Source organism: Microcaecilia unicolor, chromosome 1 (assembly GCF_901765095.1).
Source record: "Microcaecilia unicolor chromosome 1, aMicUni1.1, whole genome shotgun sequence".
In the NCBI taxonomy this organism is placed as follows: domain Eukaryota; kingdom Metazoa; phylum Chordata; class Amphibia; order Gymnophiona; family Siphonopidae; genus Microcaecilia; species Microcaecilia unicolor.
Genome location: NC_044031.1, coordinates 512,016,230 through 512,037,974, shown reverse-complemented (window position 1 = coordinate 512,037,974; position 21,745 = coordinate 512,016,230). Strand labels below are relative to the sequence as shown.

At 42.1% G+C, this 21,745-nt stretch overlaps 1 protein-coding gene across 1 annotated transcript in view; it reads right to left on the bottom strand.

The window, feature by feature from the left end:
* C1H8orf34 (chromosome 1 C8orf34 homolog) overlaps nucleotides 1-21,745 on the bottom strand; it is a 397,204-nt gene that overhangs the window by 7,298 nt on the left and 368,161 nt on the right. Inside the window, exons 12-13 of the mRNA XM_030190169.1 lie at nucleotides 20,426-20,928; nucleotides 8,099-8,192 (exon numbers count right to left, since the gene is read on the bottom strand). Coding sequence (XP_030046029.1) covers nucleotides 8,099-8,192; nucleotides 20,426-20,928 — 597 coding nt within the window. The remainder of the gene's footprint in view (nucleotides 1-8,098; nucleotides 8,193-20,425; nucleotides 20,929-21,745) is intronic.

Sequence of the window (21,745 nt, the reverse complement as noted above, 5' to 3'; positions counted from 1 at the left end):
CATGACCAAATTTAGTCGCGGCCATTTATGCCATTTTTTACATGGCATAAATCCCGATGCCTAAATTAGGTGCAGAGCAGGCATATTCTATAACAAGACGTATAGATTTTAGAAACACCCATGATCGCACCCCCTTTTCAACTATGCAACTTAGAATTTACGTGCACCACGTTACAGAATACACTTAGCGAGTTCTGTGTGTAAATCTTAATTAATGCCAATTAGTGCTTGCTAACATCCAGTTCAAGGAGCTGAATGGCTAGTTAACCATTTAAGTTATACACATTGCTATAAGCAAACATAAGCAAACATAAGCAACCCATCTACTTTACCGGTTCATCTAATCATTAATAATAATGACTCAGATATTATCTCCTACCAACCTTCTTACCCTCCATGCTCTTCCTCAATTTCTCCTTTATCGCTCCACCTCCTTACCTATCCCTATCCTTTCACTCATACCTCTTTTATCCCATTTACTTCATGCTTATTTGTCCTATCACATACCTCCTTTGTTGATTTTGATACTATAGATTGTATTCTCTTGTTACTATGTAAGCCGCATTGAGCCTGCGATGAGCGGGAAAGCGCGGGGTACAAATGTAATAAATAAATAAATAGAACATGCTTCGATTTCCATGTATTCTATAAGCTGTGCCTAAAATTTACACATGGAGCTGCTTTAATCAGTCAGACAGTCTATGGTCGCTGTCTGACTGATTAGAGCAGTACTTCAACCTCCAAGAATCTGATGCAGCAAAAACAGAACACTGGTCATCGTCGGCTTGGGGTGTGATTATTTAAACTGCCGCAGCAGCAGATAGTGCACTTGTTGCCAGTGCCGTAGCGAGGACTAATGGCACCCGGGGCGGGTCGCCGCTGCGCCCCCCCCCCCCAGTGCAGCAAGGCGTGACCCCCCCCCCTCTGTGGCGCACCCCCCCTCCGGAGCGAACCCCCCCCCAGACCGCATTCTTACCTGCGGGAGGGCCGATCCGCCCCAAGTGCACGTCACTCGGAGCTGCGTCGGCCCCGCTGGTTCCCTGCTCTCTCTGCCCCGGAACAGGAAGTAACCTGTTCCGGGGCAGAGGGAGCAGAGAACCAGCGGGGCCGGCACCCCCCCAAGCGCGTGCACCCGGGGCGGACTGCCCCTCCTGCCCCCCCTTCCTACGCTACTGCTTGTTGCACACGGATTCGTGCAGTGGACATAGGACAAGCCTGTCAGCATAAGTTACAAAGATAAGTGCTGTTGTTCGTATCGAAGCACATTCAACTTATTGCTTAGCTGGAAGCTTAAAAATTCTACAAGGGATAGAGTCAATGTAATATTGCAGTAGCATTAGCAATGTATGTTTCACCATCTATATAATGTTGTGGTTTAGACTCTTATCGTTGAAGGTTTTTTTTCACGTGCCAATGAGGAAGAGAGGATCTATTTGATCTGATTCAGCTCTATAGATAATCTTTTATCCATGAGCTCTTTGAGGCCATTTTTCCTTCAAAATACTATTCAGTTTTGACAGCTTCCTGTCTATTTATACCATTTGGGGACACGTATTTCAATTTACTTACTCTTGCGATTTGTGGTTCCCATTTCCCCTTTATTATCTATTTAGTGTGCCTAGTTAGAACATGACATGACCATGCTGGGTCAGATCTTTGGTCCATTGAGCCCAGCATTTTGTCTCTGAAAGAGGCCAATCCAGGTCTCTAAAAAATACCTGGCTGGTCCCTAAGATCTGTTTCTTGATGTTCATTCAAGTGTTAAGTGGTGGCTTTCCCAAGTCTACATGGCTAATGATTATTTACCAGGTACATTTCCAAACCCCTTTTAAACCCTGCTATACTAAATGCCTTGACAACATCCACTGACAAGATCTTCCTTAACTTGATTGTACACTGATTTAAAAAAAAATGTTTCCAGTGTGTTTTAAATCTGCTGTTAGTTTCATAGAATATCCCATAACCTTATATGACACCAGAAACATTAAACAACCACTCTCTATTTATCCTTCCCACACCATTCAAAAGAGGAAATTCTATGATTGGGCACCTTTATTTAGGTGCCCAGAGGATGCATGGTAGGAACCTGCTCTATAATGGCACCTGGTACCATTAAATAATACAAGTGTAACCCTAAAAGCAGCAGGGGCCCACATAGCTTACAATATTCTGAAAGGAGTTTAAGAGAGATCCCCGCCCATGCATATGCCTCCCTTACATTTATAACTATGACACTCATTTTCAAAGCAAATGATCTGGAAAATGGGACGATGAGTGAGGTGATTAAATTTGCAAATGACATAAAACTATTCAAAGTTGTCAAAACACACGTGGATTGTGAAAAATTGCAGGAAGACCTTAGGAAACTGGAGGACTGTGCATCCAAAAGGCTGATAAAGTTTAATGTGGACAAATGCAAAGTGATGCACATTGGGAAGAATAATCCAAATCATAGTTACCTGATGCTAGGGTCCACCTTAGGAGTCAGCACTCAAGAAAATGATCTAGGTGTCATTGTAGAAAATATGCTGAAATCTTCTGCCCAAGTGTGCAGTGGCAGCCAAAAAAGAGAGCAGGATGCTAGGAATTATTAGGAAAAGGATGCAAAGTAAGACCAAGAATATTATATGCCTCTGTATCGCTCCATGGTGCAACCTCACCTTGAGCACTGCCTTCAATTCTGGTTGCCATATCTCAAAAAAGATATAGCAGAATTAGAACTACTTCTACTACTACTATTTAGCATTTCTATAGCGCTACAAGGCATACGCAGCGCTGCACAAACATAGAAGAAAGACAGTCCCTGCTCAAAGAGCTTACAATCTAATAGACAAAAAATAAATAAAGTAAGCAAATCAAATCAATTAATGTGAACGGGAAGGAAGAGAGGAGGGTAGGTGGAGGCGAGTGGTTACGAGTCAAAAGCAATGTTAAAGAGGTGGGCTTTCAGTCTAGATTTAAAGGTGGCCAAGGATGGGGCAAGACGTAGGGGCTCAGGAAGTTTATTCCAGGCGTAGGGTGCAGCGAGACAAAAGGCGCGAAGTCTGGAGTTGGCAGTAGTGGAGAAGGGAACAGATAAGAAGGATTTATCCATGGAGCGGAGTGCACGGGAAGGGGTGTAGGGAAGGACAAGTGTGGAGAGATACTGGGGAGCAGCAGAGTGAGTACATTTATAGGTTAGTAGAAGAAGTTTGAACAGGATGCGAAAACGGATAGGGAGCCAGTGAAGGGTTTTGAGGAGAGGGGTAGTATGAGTAAAGCGACCCTGGCGGAAGATGAGACGGGCAGCGGAGTTTTGAACCGACTGGAGAGGGGAGAGGTGACTAAGTGGGAGGCCAGCAAGAAGCAGATTGCAGTAGTCTAAACGAGAGGTGACAAGGGTGTGGATGAGGGTTTTGGTAGAGTGCTCGGAAAGAAAGGGGCGGATTTTACGGATGTTGTAAAGAAAGAAACGACAGGTCTTGGCAATCTGCTGGATATGAGCAGAGAAGGAGAGAGAAGAGTCAAAGATGACCCCAAGGTTTCAAGCTGAGGAGACAGGGAGAATGAGAGAGCCATCAACAGAAATAGAAAACGGGGGGAGCGGGGAGGTGGGTTTGGGGGGGAAAATGAGAAGCTCGGTTTTGGTCATATTTAATTTCAGGTGGCGTTGAGACATCCAGACAGCAATGTCAGACAAGCACGCTGAAACTTTGGTTTGGATGCAAGGTGAGATATCAGGGGTAGAAAGGTAGATTTGGGAGTAATCAGCATAGAGATGGTAGGAAAAGCCATGGGATGAGATTAATGAACCAAGGGAAGAAGTGTAGATAGAAAAGAGGAGGGGACCAAGAACAGAACCCTGAGGTACGCCGACAGGCAGAGGGATAGAAAAGGTTCAAAGAAGAGCAACCAAAATAACAAAGGGGATGGAACTCTTCCCATATGAGGAAAGGCTAAAGATGTTAGCGCTCTTCAGCTTGGAAAAGAGATGGCTTATGGGGGATATGACTGAGGTTTATAAAACTCTGAGTGTGTAGAACGGGTAGAAGTGAATCAATTTTTCACTCTTTCAAAAAGTACAAAGACTGGGAGACCCTCAATGAAATTGAAATTGCTAAACTCTGGAACCCACTGCCGGAGGATGTGGTAACAGCGGTTAGCGTACCTGGGTTTTAAAAAGTTTGGACAAGTCCAAGGTGGAAAAGTCTGTTATTGAGACGGACAAGGGGGAAGCCACCACTTGCCCCGGGATTGGTACCATGGAATGTTGCTACTAATTGGGTTTTTGCCAGGTACTTGTGACCTGGATTGGCCACTGTTAGAAGCAGGATACTGGGCTAGATGGACCATTGGTCTGACCCAGTATGGCTATTCTTATGTTCAAAAGGCTGAAATGGACATCCATGTGCTTGAAACATCCAAATCCTAATTCTGCAAAAGCAGAATAAGGGCATTCAACACTGCAGTAATCCAAATAGCAAGGGGGCATGTTCTGGGAGGGGCTAGGAAGGGCCTGAAATCTGGATGTCCAATAGCGATTACTGAAGGGAAGAAACATCCATGTCTAAAAGGAAGTTCTTTCTTATTTAGACCTGTTTCAGGAATGTCCTGGTTACAGAAAATGCTCTGATTGAGCAGCTGTCCATGGGGGGGGGGGGGGGGGGGGGTGTTAAGGCATGATACCTCCTTAATCCCCCAGTGGTTGTTGTCCCCGTTCCTCTCCCCCAAAAGTGAAATCATAAGTATATTATACTGATGACAGACTTCATTTAATTGTTCATTTACTGGGAGCTATTTAGTGTGTATTGATTGATGGTTCCTACATATTAATCCCCCTGTTTACAAAGCCGCACCAGCGGCTGTCATGCGCTAATGCCAACAAAGCCCATTCAGTTTGAATGGGCTGTGTCGGCATTGCTGCGCGGCTTAGTAAACAGGGGAGTAAGTTTAGTCCCTTTAATCGGACAGGTCTATGTACTGGCACCTACACGTCATTGTTCTAAAATACATACAAACTCATGTATATGCTGGCACAAAGATATGTATGTTGCTGAGCTGCCTCTGTTGATATTGTAGATACTGACATTTGCCTTGTGTAGCTGGCACACACACACAAAGGAGCGAAGATGCTCAAAAGAAGGAGAAGCAGCCAAGGCTATCATCAATGCGAATTAGGTTGCTATATACATTGTAGAGGTTTCTTCCTGTTGCTTTGGCTGCACATACACACCTATTCCTGCATGCATTTAAGGAAAAGATCCTTGTCAGCAGATCATTGTCTAAAATACTAGTGGAACTTGAGATGTCCTGACCTGGACGTCTCAATTCCAGTATCCATGTTTTAAAACCCACCTTTAAATTTAAACTCTTACTTGCCTAGGTAAATGGCTTGGAGAACTATCCACTGCATTCTTTGGAAGATTTATTATTTCAAAATTATGCAAGCAAAATATTTTGCAGGAAGCTTTGTAAATCTGTGGCCCCACATTGTCCCAAAAGTTGAATTTGATCAATATTGGTTACATTAGCCTCTCCTTTTCAAATGATTGATGTAGGAGCTCTGTAGACTGTGAACAGGTGTCAAGGTTTACATCTTTTCAAGAGATGTATCTACCTTTATTCATTTGGGTGGTTATCAAACAGATTATCTTTCTTTAGAAGACAAAGTCAAGATACCTGTATTCTAGAGCTAGGATTACTACTCCTGCTTATGTTTAGATTGGACCTCAATGAGAAAATGAGATAGAGATCTAGTACATCAGTGGATACTTATAGAGCAGAGGGCGAGGAATCCATGGATTTAGGAAAAGATACTTGATTAAAGGGAACATTTGTATAGTCCAGGCCACAGTCAACTGTTAATACATACAATGAAGATGGTGGTATTTAATAGTAAAGTAGACTTTTTTTGGCTGCTAATATTGGCCATAAAAATATATAATCACTAGAATTAATAATCTGTGCTCAAAATATTCCTAAGAAAACTGATCATTATTGGCAGGTTTTCAAGATTTTCCCCAGTTGTGTGAAAATTATGTTCCCGTAGCTCTGTGTTCTGAAATGTGTACAGATGTTTGTATGATATTTACAGTACTATTTCAAATACATAATTTGGAACAATGCAGTATGTTTTCTTTGAAAAACGTTTTAAGCCATTTTCTTAAAAAGGTAAATAGGCTTATCTGATTTAACTAAGCACTTTGTTAGATAGTCATTCAAATGGAAGCATCTACATGACATCATGGCCTTTACAGCTTGTCTGAAATTTAGAACTTTAAACATGACAAAACTAATGAAAATTGCAAGTGACATCTGAACCAATGACTGTTTTGGGGGAGTTAAAAAGCATATCGTATAGCTTTACTTTACTATGTCAAACTTGTCTTTGAAAACTTGACAAGGTATGGTTTAAAAATATATTAGGACACAAATGGCACTATTTTTTTCCTATCACACTGCATTTCATATGCATACTAATCATGAAGTTGACATGTCATAAGTAACATTTCTTATAAACTATAGTCTTGAAGATGGAGTATTATTGCTAATGGAATGGATACTCTGTCTATAATAACTTTCACTACGCAGAACACTGGGGACAAAGTATGACACACGGGGTAAAATTACTGAGTCTTTTTTTCTTTGACACAAAATATCTTAATAGGGCCTTATGGGGAAATTTTCATTAGGGTGATTTAAAAGTACATGTGAACATTGCAGGTTGTTGATTAAAAATCTAGAATTAAATATATGAGACTGGATTATATTTTTTCAGAATTAAGGGCCACAGTATGAAGCTTCAGGAATGTCAGAACATGTTATCATGGAAAGACTGGTGGATGCCTGAACATCCTTCTAGGGGAGAATTAAAAATAACCCCTTTGTATGTACAACATATCTATATCGATATAGATATATATATATATCTATATCGATATAGATTATATCTATATCGATATAGATATATATATATATATATATATATATATATATATATATATAGAGAGAGAGAGAGAGAGAGAGAGAGAGAGAGAGAGAGAGAGAGAGAGAGAGAGAGAGAGAGAGAGAGAGAGAGAGAGAGAGAGAGAGAGAGAGAGAGACACTACTTATCCCTGGGTTCAGTAGAATGGAACCTTTGTATTCTTGGGGATTCTGCCTGATACCTAGATTGGCCACTGACGGAAGCAAAATATTGTGCTAGATGGACCATCAGTCTGACCCAATATTGCTATTCTTATGTTCATCTGTTGTATGTATGTAAAAAAAAAAAAAATGAACTCAAAAATAGCCTCAGGAAATATGCCAGATCTCCTACTAGCTCTTCCAGTCATTTCAGCACCTATTTAGCTTTTTGTAGAAACATCTGCAACATTAGTTTTTATTCTTTTATGGGCTCTTTTACTAAAACGTGGTAAGGTTTTGCACTTACTATCACCAGTTGCAAAAACTAGTGCACAGTAAGTGCAAGCCTGTGGAGTAAATGCAAGGGGTGAGCCCAGCATCTGTCCTGCAATTACTGCCCAGGGCTGGTACTTACTATGTGGGTACCATGAGTACCCACTCGTGCTATCTGCCACTTTATGTAATGTGAAGTAGACCCACAGAGAAATATAGAGCTGGCACAGTGGTGCATTCCCCTCAATAGTTTCCCTCTTGTACATTTCCCCCAACACCCCAGCACATCTGAGTACCCCTCCACTACCACTCAATACGCCTGTTCACCCCTAACATCCCCCCATACTGAAAAGCCTGCCCCATCTGTGACCCCACCGCTGAGTGCAAGCCAACCTTCCCCACCACAGCTCCCCCTTTGTTTCACACCCTGACTCTCTTCCAGGACCTACTGGGGGTCTGAATAGGTAGCTCAGTTGTCCCTCTCTTCTCCCACACAGGTTTTGTTTGGGGTCCAAAATGGCTGCCATGACCCCGTGCAGTAGTTTATTATGCAAAAAATAAAGTAGCCTATACAATGGCAGCTGCAACAGCCATGAAACCATGGAAAAGTAGGGAGTAAGTCTATAGTACTCATTCTAAGGTTTATATTTTCAGTCTAATATGTCTTATCAATATAATCAAAAGCAAAGCAATTTTCAGAGATATTGAAATGTATACCTACATTTCTTTTGCTCTACCTCCACCACATCACTTTCTGAGTCACTAGGCAGAATCCAGGGTTGACGGACAACCTGTAGTTGTTGAAGATATTCATCCTGCAACACAATTTAAGCATGATTTTCTTGTAGAATGACAAACTCAAGCCATTATTTCTAAAGTGCATTAATACACATTAAAAGAAAAATCCATGTTGACGTGATCGTAGGTGTTAGCATTATGGTGCTGTTGGTGCCAGGGCATCCCCAATATTTTTTTCCAGAACTGCCCTGGTACCTGAGCTGAAAGCTTCATGATTCATAGCTACAGGGACAAGCAGGAAGGAAGGCTGATGACTTCTAAGCTACTGTTCCTGCCTCCCCTGCAGCCTATTTGCTGGCTAAGGAATATCTAACAGGATTTCATTTTCATTTTTTGTCAAGGTATGTGTTTCTGATCTGTAGTCTCTCTCTCTCTCTTTTTTAACTAGGTGATGGTGTATGTTTATCTTTTGTAATCATAGAGAGGATTCTTTTAACATGTAGATTCTGTGTTAGCCCAGGGATGACCAAAGTTCACGGGGTGTGTCAGACCAAAGTTCACGAGGGTGTGTCAGAGGCATAGTGAAGGCGGGACTTGGGCGTGCCTAACACATGGACGTCCTCGACCCATAATGGGAAAAAAAAGGGCGTCCCTGACGAGCACTTGGACGACTTTACCTGGTCCTGTTTTTCTTATAACCAAGGCACAAAAAGGTGCCTTTTTGATGCTTGGTCGTGAAAAAAAAATGGACCAAGTAAAGTTGGCCAAATGATCGTGAGGGACGCCCTTCTTTTTTCCATTATCGGCCAAGGATGCCCATCTGTTAACCACACCCCCGTCCCGCCTTCAGTACACTGCCGACACGCCCCCTTGAACTTTGGTCGTCCCCACGACGGAAAGCAGTTGAGGACGCCCAAAATCAGCTTTCGATTATTCCGATTTGAGCGACCTTAGGAGAAGGACCCCATCTCCCGTTTTGTGTCGGAAGATGGGCGCCCTTCTCCTTTGAAAATAAGCACGATAGTATACTAGACAGTGTCAACACATTATGAAATAAAGTATTTTAATAGACAGCGTAGGGCGTAAGCAAAGATAGAACATATAGATAAGACAGAGTAACAGGAGTTAGAAAACAAGGGGACTAATTTAAAGAAAGTTGTACATGAGGTCAAAAAGGTGCTTGAATATTATCTCAGCTAGTGTATGGATAGATAAATATATTTTATTTTTGTTACATTTGTACCCCGCACTTTCCCACTCATGGCAGGCTCAATGCGGTTTACATAACTGTATACAGGTACTTATTTATACCTGGGGCAATGGAGAGTTAAGTGACTTGCCCAGAGTCACAAGGAGCTGCCTGTGCCTGAAGTGGGAATTGAACTCAGTTCCCCAAAACCAAAGTCCACCACCCTAACCACTAGGCCACTCACTCCACTCATATGCAGCCTGGTTGAAGAGCCAAGGTTTCACCTGCTTCCTAAAGTAGAGATAGTGAAGCTGTTCAGGGAATACATTCCGGCGTGCGGGGGTTACTCCGGAGACAGCTCCCTGGCAGGGCCGGTGCTAGGGCTTCTGGTGGCCCCTACATGTCCAGCATTTCCTCTTGCCTCCCTCCTCCAAATCCCTCCCCCCCCCCCCCCCCCCATCTAGCACCTTCTCTCTTCCTTCCCATCCCATTCTAGGGGCAGCAGAATGCTTTTTTGTTTGGTGAGATCCAAGCTGTGCCCCCAGTTACACTTTCAGTTCCGAAGTTCCTACACCAATTTACATTTAGTCAATTTTTTGAAAATCATATACACACTAATTCTATAAAAGGGTGTTAAAATTAGGCGCCATTTGTACACATATGTCATAGAATATTAGCATTTACATGCATATACCCCCCGAATTTTATAAATTAAAGCTAAAAATTAACTGCACAATTTAATTGAATAACAAGCTAAATAGAACTAAGAAATGTATTTTTAACAAGCAAATTTTTGTCACTAATTAGAATTAAAATGTATGCATGTAAATTTAGGTGCAGTATTCACCCCTAAATTTTACACACAAGTCAAAAAGAGGGGGCATGGAAATGGGAAGCTCATGCTGGATCGTGGGATTTTCTTTCAGTTATGCGCATAATTATAGAAAAATGTGGGATCCATGCCTAATTTAAGTGTGAACATTTGCACCACTTTTCCATTGGTGCAAATGGCCATGCCTAAATATAGTCATGGTTCCTGGGCATAAGCATTACGCCTAACTTTAAGCGTGGTTTATAGAATAGCGGGTTCTAGTCAGTTCCCACCCACCAATTTCCATCTGGACAATTCCCACTACACCAGAGAGGACAATTCCCACCCATAACCCAAAAAATACAAAACACACTAGGACAAATAGAGGCGCATATTCGAAAGGGACGCACAAGTTTTGCTGAGAACGTCCTCGGAAAACGTCCTGATGGAGGGGCGGGGAAACCCATATTATCGAAACAAGATGGACATCAATCTTTCGTTTCGATAATAAGGTCGGTGATGCCCAAATCTTGAAATTTAGGTCGTCCTTAGAGATGGTCGTCTCTAGACTTGGTCGTTTCTGATTTTCGGCGATAATGGAAAACAAGGACGCCCATCTCAGAAACGACTAAATCCAAGCCCTTTGGTCGTGGGAGGAGCCAGCATTCGTAGTGCACTTGTCCCCCTCACATGCCAGGGCACCAACCAGGCACCCTAGGGGCCACTGCAGTAGACTTCATAAAATCATCCCAGGTACATACTGTGGGAAGGACATCCATGCCTTTGCTATGTCTCTGACACCCTCTTTATTTATTTATTTGAATTTTGGATCACAAGTAGCAGCAGTGGGATTTGAACCGGCCACCTCTGGATTGCAAGACTAATGCTCTAACCACTAGGCCACTCTGCCTCTTCTTCACTCCACTCCCTTGAAATTTGGCCATCCCTGTGTGTGTGTGTGGGGGGGGGGGGGGGCAGTATGCAGGTCTCTGGGGGGTGGGTATGTGTGTGTCAGTGGAGGCATAACGAAGGCATGGACGTCCTTAACTGCCCCCCACAGGGATGGCCAAAATTTCAAGGGAGTAGAGTACAGTAGAGTAGAGAAGTGGCCTAGTGGTTAGAGCACTGGTCTTGCAATCTAGAGTTGGCCGGTTCAAATCCCACTGCTGCTACTTGTGATCCAAAATCCAAATAAATAAAGAGGGTGCAAGAGGCATAGCAAAGGCATGGATGTCCTTCTCAAAGAAACATCCACATTTTGAACGTCCTCAACTGCCATTGCTTGCCCTCCTTAGGAAGGAAATCATGTGCAAATGAGCTAACAGCGAGCAGCTCATTTGCATGCAATTTCCTTCGTGCATGCCCGTTCCTTTCCAGATCGGTAAGGGAAGGGCTTTTTCCATTCAGTTAGTGGGACCAGTGCACTACGAATGCTGGTTCCTCCCACAACCAAATGGCTTGGATTTGTTCGTTTCTGAGATGGGCGTCCTCGCTTTCCATTATTGCCGAGAACTGGGGACGCCATCTGTAAGGTCGACCTAAATTTCATGATTTGGGCGTCCCCGAATGTATTATTGAAACGAAAGATGGACGTCCATCTTGTTTCGATAATACGGGTTGCCCCGCCCCTTTACGGGGCCGTCCTTAGAGATGGGCGCCCCCGTTCGATTATCCCCCCTCTATGCCATACTTGACATTGTAATTTGAATATTTTTACTGCTGTAATTGTCTATTGCTTACGTTTGACTTATTCTTGCTGCACACTGCCTAGAGTGAATTCCTTCAAAAAGGCGGTAAATAAACCAAATAAATAAATATTGTAGATATCTGCATAATTTTAGGCCAAGCTCGCAGAATGTTTCAGCTCTTCCTACCGATACATGGAAAAATTAACAGCCATATATCTTGAACTATATAAAGGTATCTGTTTACAGCGGCAAAAAATGTAAACAAAAACACTTAGGTGGCCAGCATCTGATGTTGGCCACATAAGTGCTTTTGAACATTGACCCTGAGTCAGACTACATAGGCCATAAGGCACCTATCTGCCATCATGTTCTGTACTTCTGTGTTTAAGATTCACTCACAGTGCACACACATTTGGCTAAAGGGAGGGCAATTTCAGCCTAAGGAATGTACCCAGCTAAGGGGGGGGGGGGGGGGAATGATCAATATGAACTATCAATATGGACTACTGTTAAAATTGGTTATTAGGTCTCATTGCATAAATTGGGACCTGTGCTAAAATGGCATGAGTTAGAGGTAAAATAACCCATCTTAACAGTGGCACACATTGATAAACTTCCTCCCTAAGGGGTCCTTTACTAAGCTGCAGTAAACGCTAAAGCGTGCTTACTGCAGGTTAAAATCTACTACTGCTGGGTGCACTCAGGCATCCCGTGGCAGTTTTCAAATTTTTGCCCAGTTCCCATGTGCCAAAAAATTACTTTTTAGTTTTTAGTGCTGGGGGCACGTTTGAGGGCAGAGAGTAGGTGTGCCCAGCACTAATCGTGCACTAACCGATTAGTATGTGGTTAGCACTGGAGCCCTTACTTCCTAGAAAATAGGTGTCAGTAGGGGGTCACACGCTAATGGCCATGTGCTAATTGGGAAGCAGATGCACCAAAAGTCCTGGTGAAGCATCAATCGCTATTTCTACTTCAGTACAAATTATGCTAGTGCATGGGTTTCCCGCACATTGAGGCCATGCTAACTAGTCATAGCGCAGGCCACTTGTAGCGCCACTTAGTAAAAGGGCCTCTAAATGTTTAGTTACTCAGTAAATTTCTTGGAAAAAAAGTGTGTAAATGAGGCACAATGCCTTGGTGATGGTTCAACTATAATTCTTCCCAAAACAACACAAGTAACTAGAGAGCACAGGGGTGTGGCCACAGATTGGTTTGTTTACCCGCCTTCGACCAAAAAGGTGATCTGATGTTCCTGATCATTTTGAGTATTTTTGGTTTCTTGTCCTTAGTTCATGCTGGCATTTGTTGGGCATGCTCAGTGTGCTTTCTTTGCATTTTTCAGCATTAATAAAATTAACTTACTTCTCCAAAAAGGAATAATAAAGCTTCCACATCCTAATGACTTTAATGCCTTTTGTAGCTTGGCACCAAGTTGGATTCAGATACCTTATTATGCATTCATTAATGTTTATTTGCCGCTGTTCAGACTCCTAAGGATGGAATTGCTAACTCAGCATTTTAAATATTCATACATTTTCCTGAATAACAATTTACTAGGACCTTTTGTACGCCCTCCTCAACGTGGACAAATCAGCCATAAACTGAGTACAGCACTGGCCTTTCTGGAAACAACATTTTCCCAGATTTTAAGAACAGAGAGAGAACGGACTAAACCAGTTGCACAATTTTCCCCAACAGCTCTCTGTATATTATTTGCTGTCAAAAGTAACAGATTGTTAGAGAGATAATTAAACTACATTTTCACAAAACATATGTAAGGAATATAACATGTCTTGCCCTTGAACACAGCTGTAATACAACACACCTGCTAGTTATTTCCCATGCCAACACAGAGGCAGGAAAGCTTGTGTATATGCAGAAACTCTGATCATCCAGCAACATATAATACTTTTTGATGGGGATTGTGAAGCTTAAGTCTTGAAAAGTTGTTTTAAACAACAGCTGACGTACTGATCCAGGCCAAAATATATCTGAACAGCTCTGTTACAAAATTAGACCATGGCAAGGGAATGCAACCTCTGTAAAAAAAAAAAAAAAGCCCCCAAAATTAAAAAATAACCCGATGGCCTTTGCATTTACTTTCCTTTGTACTGTCTTTATCTAAAAAAAAAAAAAAAAGATTATATTGATCTTTCCCTGCTAATAAATATATGAATAATATTACAACTACTACTACTACTAGTATAAATCATTTCTTTAGCGCTACCAGTCGTATGCAGCGCTTCACAATTGAACATGAAGAAAAGACAGTCTCTGCTCAAAAAAGCTTACAATCTAAATCAGGACAGACAGACAGGACCAATAAGGATAAGGGTAGGACAGACAGAAGACCACATAGGGAAGGGACTATTGAAGAGAGGAAGACAAGATAAAGATTATGAGCAAGTGACAAGTTAGGAGTCAAAAGCACCCTACCTTTAAATAAATCTCGGAAGCCGTGGCGAGGCGCAGCGCCTTGTGCCTGCATGTAAAAGAAGTGTGGAATGTCTCATTGGGCCTTTCCTCACTCTGTCTGTCACGCCCTCCATTGACGCAACTTCCTATTTTCGCAAGGGCGGGACAGACAGAGTGAGGGAAGGCCCGATGAGACGATCCACACTTCTTTTACATGCAGGCGCGAGGCGCTGCGCCTCGCCTTGCCACGGCTTCTGAGATTTCTTTAAAGGTATGGTGTGGGAGCTGGTTGGACGGAGTTGAGGAGGGTAGGCACTGGGTTGTGGGGGGGGATGTCATCGTGCTGCACCCGGGGGGGGGTGCAACGGCGAACTGCCCCAGGTGGCAGCCCCCCTTGCTACGCCACTGTGCAGGACCTCCCACGGTAAGCCCTTTTAAGATATGGTAAGCATGCACTAGCACTTACCACAGCTTAGTAAAACGACTCCCAAGTTATAGAGCGTTGTAAATATCTATATTTTTGTTTACATTCTGTTGTCTAAAAAATACACTTAAAATGCATTAAAGAAGCTTGTTTCACTGATCTTTACAACACAGTCTAAACACTGAGGGGCCCTTTTACTAAGGTGCATGGGGCCTACGCATGTACAACACATGTCAAATTAGAACTACCCCTTGGCTACAGTGTGCCTCAGGTAGTAATTCTAATTTTTATCACGCGTGGCAGAAAATAATTTCTATTTTCTACCGCATGGAGCTAACCAGGTGGTAATCGGCAGTATACTCATGCTGACGATTACTGCCCGGTTAACGCGTAAGACCTTAGCGCCAAGTCAATGGGTGGTGGTAAGGTCTCAGGCCCAAAATGGACATCGCCAATTTTTATGTTGCCACACATCCATTTTCAGACAAAAAAAAAAAAAAGAGAGGCCATTTTTGCAGGCGTACTGAAAAATGGACCTGCAAGCATCCAATACACGCGCCTACACCAGCGCAGACCATTTTCTGGTACGCCTTAGTAAAAGGACCTCTGAATGTGAAAGAATAAGTCTAAAAATATTCAAAAATAATTCAGAAGACGACACCATAATGTGCTGATTACACAAGTATTCACACACTATTACTCACTGCTTAGCAGAAACTCCTTTTGTAATAATAATAACAGCTGTGAGCTGCCCAGGACAAACCTCTACTATCTTTCCACAGCAGGATGGGACAGTTTTTGTCCGTTCTTGGCAGAATGAGTCAAGCCTTTCAAGTTGGCTGAGGATTGTTTATGGACTTCAGTCTTCAAAGGTTGCTATACCTTTGCTTTACAAAAAAGCGCCTTCCATTCTACTTTAAACCCTGCACTGAATGAGCTTTTTCCTCCCAATGGGAAGTCAATGGGGCAGTCAGATAAAACCCTGTATCACTGAGCATTGCCATTGACTTCCTATTGGGAGGAAAAAATTCATTCAGTGCAGGATTTAAAGCTTTTTTGTGATTGAAGTTACTCTCAGAGGGGTGGAGGGGGTGATTATTCAAAATGCTTAGTTCAGTGAGAACATATTTTATTTATACTTGGAAGACTCTGATATCACACAGATTGAATGCTAAAGTAGAATGACAAGCATTTTTGTAAAGAAGCACAGGTGCTGGTTACAGACTGCCCTTTGGCGCATGTGTCAATGTTTGAAGTTATATCAACAGCGCATGTACTGGTGTCTTAATAACACTGGAAGGCAGCAGTTGGAAGACTAAAGGGCCCTTTTACCAAACAGCAGTAAAATGTGGCTTTTGTGGGTCTTTCCCTTGCGCTAAGGCCATTTTTACTGCTAGAGTAAAATGGCCGAATTTACTATTATTTGTATTAATGGTTACACACTAATTCTGCCATTAGTGTGTGGCCATTACAACAGATTAGCGTATGAGCCCTTACCACCACCCATTATGTAGGCAGTAAGGGCTCACGCGCTAAGCATGCGCTAATCAATTAGCACAGAGCAATGTAGCTGCGCCAGAACATGCCCACTCTCCACCTCAGGCACTCCCCCAGAGCAAAAAAAGACATTTTATTTTTTAGCATGTGGGTAGAACATTTCAGCGTGCTCCACGGTATGCCATTTTTTTTCCTGCGGTAAGCACGTGTTAATGTTTATCGCAGCTTTGTAAAAGGGCCCCTAAGCATGAGTGCACTCATCTGGAAGCACATATATGAGTGAGAGTTATAGCTACATACATAATTTTAGTGTTTTGTCGTAGATTTCTATATTGTTTCCTGAAGAATACTAGCATAAGTCAGCAATGACGTGCCTGAATTTAGGCGTGCTCACTTACACCATGTCTACAGCAGGTGAAAATGCACGAGTTTAAATGTAGGCCACTTATGAACTCAACTTACAGTTTTCTATAAGTTCTAATACCCCTTCGCCTACTGGTCTCCTGAAGAAGCCTATGAAAGATAAAACTAGTTGGAGACACAAAAGCTCTGATACTCCAAAGATTGTGGAAACAAAGCTGTAAGAGCAGTGACACTGTGAAGATTGTGTGAACTGTCAGTATGGCTAGCAGTGGCTTTTTGATACATTTGGGGCCAGATTCTATATATGGTGCCTAAAAAATCCATGTGGTAAAGGTTTCCGCCTAAGCGTATTCCATAAGCGGCGCCTAGATTTAGGTGTGGTATCTAGAATATGCTTAGGTGGAAATCATAACTCCTAAAACTACACATGTCCATTTAGGCCAATGAAAATGAGGCCTAAACCCCCGAGCGCAGATTTACACGCATTGGACCATATTCTATAACTGTACGTGTAAAATTTTGGAACACCCATTCCCCCACCCATAGCCACACCCCTTTTGGACTACATGCATTAGAATTTAGGTGCAGTTCATTACAGAATACGCTTAGCGAGTTCTGTGCATAAATTCTAATTATTGCCAATTAGTGCTCATTATTGCTTAAGTGCTGTTATCAACGCTGATTAGCTTGTTAAGCCAATTAAGTTACGCGCATTGTTATAGAATACTCCTTGATTTTGGTGCAGATTTCTAGGTGGGCTATATAGAATCTGGGGGTAGTACAACTTGGTGTGAGTGAAGGAAATAAGATGTCTTGAGGTTTTTGAAAACAATTTTTGGGACATGAATGGATATGACTTTATAGAACTAATGCATTGATATGAGATCATTTTTACGAGGTCTTGGTAAACAGAGCACTTTTGTGAAGTGGAATTGAGGGCTGCGTCAGGGGTCAAGTATGCTCTAATATGTACTACATACGGCAGCCAGAATTTTCTTAATGAAATAGGAAGGTATGCCATCTGTGCTATAAAATAGTTATTCAATACCTAGAACGCATAAAATAAAACAGTCCCTCCGTTCCTTGTCAAAGGTACAAAAACATTAAGAAAATTCTGGCTGCCATATGTAGTACATATTAGAGCATACTTGACCCCTGACGCAGGAGCTGTGTGCCAAAACACGGCCCATGTCGGGTCTATATTGGAATATTGATTTTTAGAATTAAAAACAACTGTGTCTCGTTTCTGTAGGCTCTTGGTGCTTTTTGTTGCATTTTGGACTTTGCTCTGTACTGCTATATAGAATAGCGCTTAGCACCAGAATCCACACCCAGTTTTGGACTCAAGGATTTAAACCAGCTGAATCCTGGTGTAAATCATTCTGCCAAAATTTCTGCCATATTCTATAACACCATGTGCAAATTCTAGGAACACCCATGATCCGCCCGTGCCCCTCCCTGGCCATGCCCCCTTTTTAGATCCAGGCAGAAAATTTATGAGCACATCTTTATAGAATCCCAACCAGGAAGATGTACGCCTAAATTCTAAGTCATTGTCAATTAGCACTACTAATTGTGTCCAATTATTGGCACTAATTGGCTCATTATTCAATTAAATTGCACACGCACCCAAATTTGCATGTGCAATTTTGAGTGCCATGTATAGAATTTGTGGTATTATACATACTTCTAATATAGCCTGCTATTTTCTTCTGTCATACAAGCACATCCTTATAATCATAGCTTGCTGCTTCATTATCTGATAAACATCAGATTTTTTAGCAAAAAGAAACATATCATAAGATCTATTTACTATTCTGCAGAAATGTGCTCCGAAAAGTTGGGGAATTATTGCTTAGTATTTATTGCACACAGTCTAATCATAACTGATAGGAGTTCTGAGCACCAGAGATCTTAAAAACTAAATTAGCATTTTTAAGCTGATATTCCTTGCTATAAGTTGACTTCATATATAAAAGATCAGAAGCTGTTTAAACCCAGTTCAATGTTCCCTCTAAGGACTGAGTTGGCATGAGCAAAAATTTTTCTTTGCGAGCCAAGGACTGAGTTGACATGAGCAAAACTTTTCCATTACATTACCTTGTCAGCACTTCTTACAGTTTCATACACAGACATGCATATACAAACAGTTTTACAAAGCTGTGGTAGTGATTCCCGGTGTGGCAAATGCAACAAAACCCATTCAATTCCTAAGGGCTTCGTCCCATTTGCCATGTACGAATCACTACTGCGGCTTTGTAAAAGTAGCCCTTAGTTTGCTGATGAGTTACCAAACATGGTTAGAGCAGCAGGCTGAGAACCAGGGTTCAAATCTCACTGATGTTCTGGAGATCTTGGTCCAGTCACTTAACCTTCCATTGCCTCAAACAAAACTTAAAATTGTAAGCCCTCCAGGGACATGAAAATACCTATTGTACCTGAATGTAACTTGCCTTGAGCTATTACTGAGAAAGGTGTAGTCTAAATCCAAATCCAAAATCCAATACCAGGCATAGTATGAAGTTATACAAAACACTGCAATGTCCCTCAGGACCTACAGAGTAATTCCAACACACCATAACAGCAGTAACTTCCACAAGTCACACAACAAGCACCTCCCTAGGAAAGGGCAGTACCACAAACATGGAAGTGAGCACTAGAACATTAATAAGCCTACTGAAAAACTAAGCAAACCAGATTATTTTTGGATTTTGCTCACACCTTTTTCAGTAGTAGCTCAAGGTGAGTTACATTCAGGTACACTGGGTATTTCTCTGTCCCTGGAGGGCTCACAATCTAATTTTATATCTGAGGAAATGGAGGGTTAAGTGACTTGCCCAAGATCAGAAGGAGTAGCAGTGGTATGTTAAGGCTGGTGCTCTAACCCACTTGGCTACTCCTCCAGATCGATTATGTAGTCATTGCTAACACAAAACCACATCTCTTTCTCACACACAGAACACAGACCCTAACCCAATTGTTATTTACTAACACAGCTACCATAAGATAAAATAAAATTCTTTTTTCTACCTTTGTTGTCTGACCATTTACATTTTTCAAGTGTGTTGGTCCCAGCCTCTGGTTTCTGCTTTCCTCGTCTTGTCAGAATTCCCTGTCCATTTGTCAATTTTCGCTCCTCCTTTTCCTTTCAGCTTTCTTCAGTTTATTTTTTGCCTCTGTCTAGATTTAATTCTCTCTTACCAGCCAATTCTCAATTTCCCTCTTTTTACTGTATCTGCCCACAGCTTGCCACCTCTTACAGTCACCCTGGCTCTTCTACTTTACTCCCTCTTATTCCCCAGAATCCCCCCCCCCCCATCCAGCACCTTCCCCTCTCTTTTCCCTCTTCCTTCCAGCACCTGCCCCCTCTTCCCTCCCCACTTCCTTCCAGCAAGTGCCCCTCTCTCTTTCCTACTTCCTTCCATTATATGCTCCTCTGCCCTCCACACTTCCTTCCGGGGTCTGCCTCCTTTCCTGACACCCCTGCTGCTTCCCCCAAACCAGAAGCAGCAGTGGTGGTAAAACAAAGTAGAAACATGGTGGGCATTGTATATACCATGGCTGCCAGCTCTTCCCCAGAACCAGAAGTGGCATTGGAGGGGGGGGGGGGGGGGGGGAAGTCGGGACTGGCAGCTGCAGGTATGTACAGTGCAGCCCCACTATGTTTCTACTTTCTTTTGCTGTCACTGGTTTGGGGTGGTGTCAGGGGTGGCAGGGAAGGATGCAGTGGACAGAGCAGGTCTTGCTGGCCGCTTGGCAGTACAGGACAGCTGCACTGCCTCTTACCAGAGGGTGTGTGGCCGTGCTGCCGCAAAGCTTAGAGGGAACATTGACCCAGCTGTACCTGAAAATCCCAAATCTGAAGCCAATATCTTAAACATTACAGAATTTTTGCATGTAAAAATAAAAACATATATGCTTACTTCTAGGAGACTGTTTCTCTGAGAGGTATTTCCTATATTTTCTGCATCTAGTTGAATAGTTACAACTGGAGAAGTGATGGCGGCTCGCCCAATTTGGCTCTTGGGTGTCATAGATCTGTTCTGTTGAATACCAATCTTTGTATCTTTATTTTCATGATTGCTGGGAGTAAGAGGCCGTGATGGCAAGTTGTTTGGTGTTGTAGGTTTACTTCCTTGAGTTAAAGATGTTTCATATTTATTGATCAATGTATTAGGAGTCCAAGGCCTACTATCTGAGATGCTTGAGACCTGTACTTTGTTATTAGCTTGTGCTGATAAGTTGTCTCCCTGTAATTGAAGCTGAACATTCTTTCCAGTTTGACTTGATCCTTGAGGTCTTAAATTCTGTCTTGGGGATTGCTGAAGATCGCCTTGTTGATTTGATATAAGTAAACTGCTACGTTGACTACTTGGACTCTTCAATAGTCTTGTTTCAGCCATCAATGCCAGGTCTTTTTTAATATCTGTACAATAAAAAGGCACATCATATCTATACATAACTTGAATTTTTATCAGCACGATTATAAAATTGAATGGAATTTTAATTTTGTTTCTTTGTAATGTTGGTTCAAATTGCAGGAAAGATTTACGTACTTAAAAAATAAACGCTACCCATGATCAGATCAGGAGGATCTTCCAAGGGAATACAATAGGGTAAAACATCTTTTTGAAGGACAGAGGAGCTATACAGTTAGATTTCAACACAGAATGAGGATTGTCCATGATAAAGGGGAATAATTAGGACATCTGCAATGTTGAGGCTGATATTCAAAACTATTAACCCAACCAGAAACAGCTATCTGCTGGCTGAACATCGACCCCATTGTGTTTTACCTGCATATTTTGCTTCCATTTTCAAAGTGAAAGTACATGTCTGAGGTAAAAGTATTCAGAGGCATGTGCACCTGCTTTTTCTGCTAAATCACTAAAACAACTTATTTAGGAATCCTTTTATAAGGTGCGCTAACAGATTTAGCACATGCTAAATGATAAGACACCCATAGGAATATAAGCACAATTTGTGTGCTAAAATAATACAACACTAACACTTATATGTATGCTCAATACTGTTCTATAAATGACATGTGCAACTTGCTTAGCACCTAAGGGCAAGGGAGAAGCATGAGAAGGGCATAGGTGAGACTAACATTTACATGCATAACTTACAACCTGAAGCACTCCATTTAGGCATGCACATTGACCCCTACTTACATAGTATAAGCGGGTTCAGCTAAATGTAGGTACATAGATGCTTCTCGTACCAAACTTGCTCCATACACT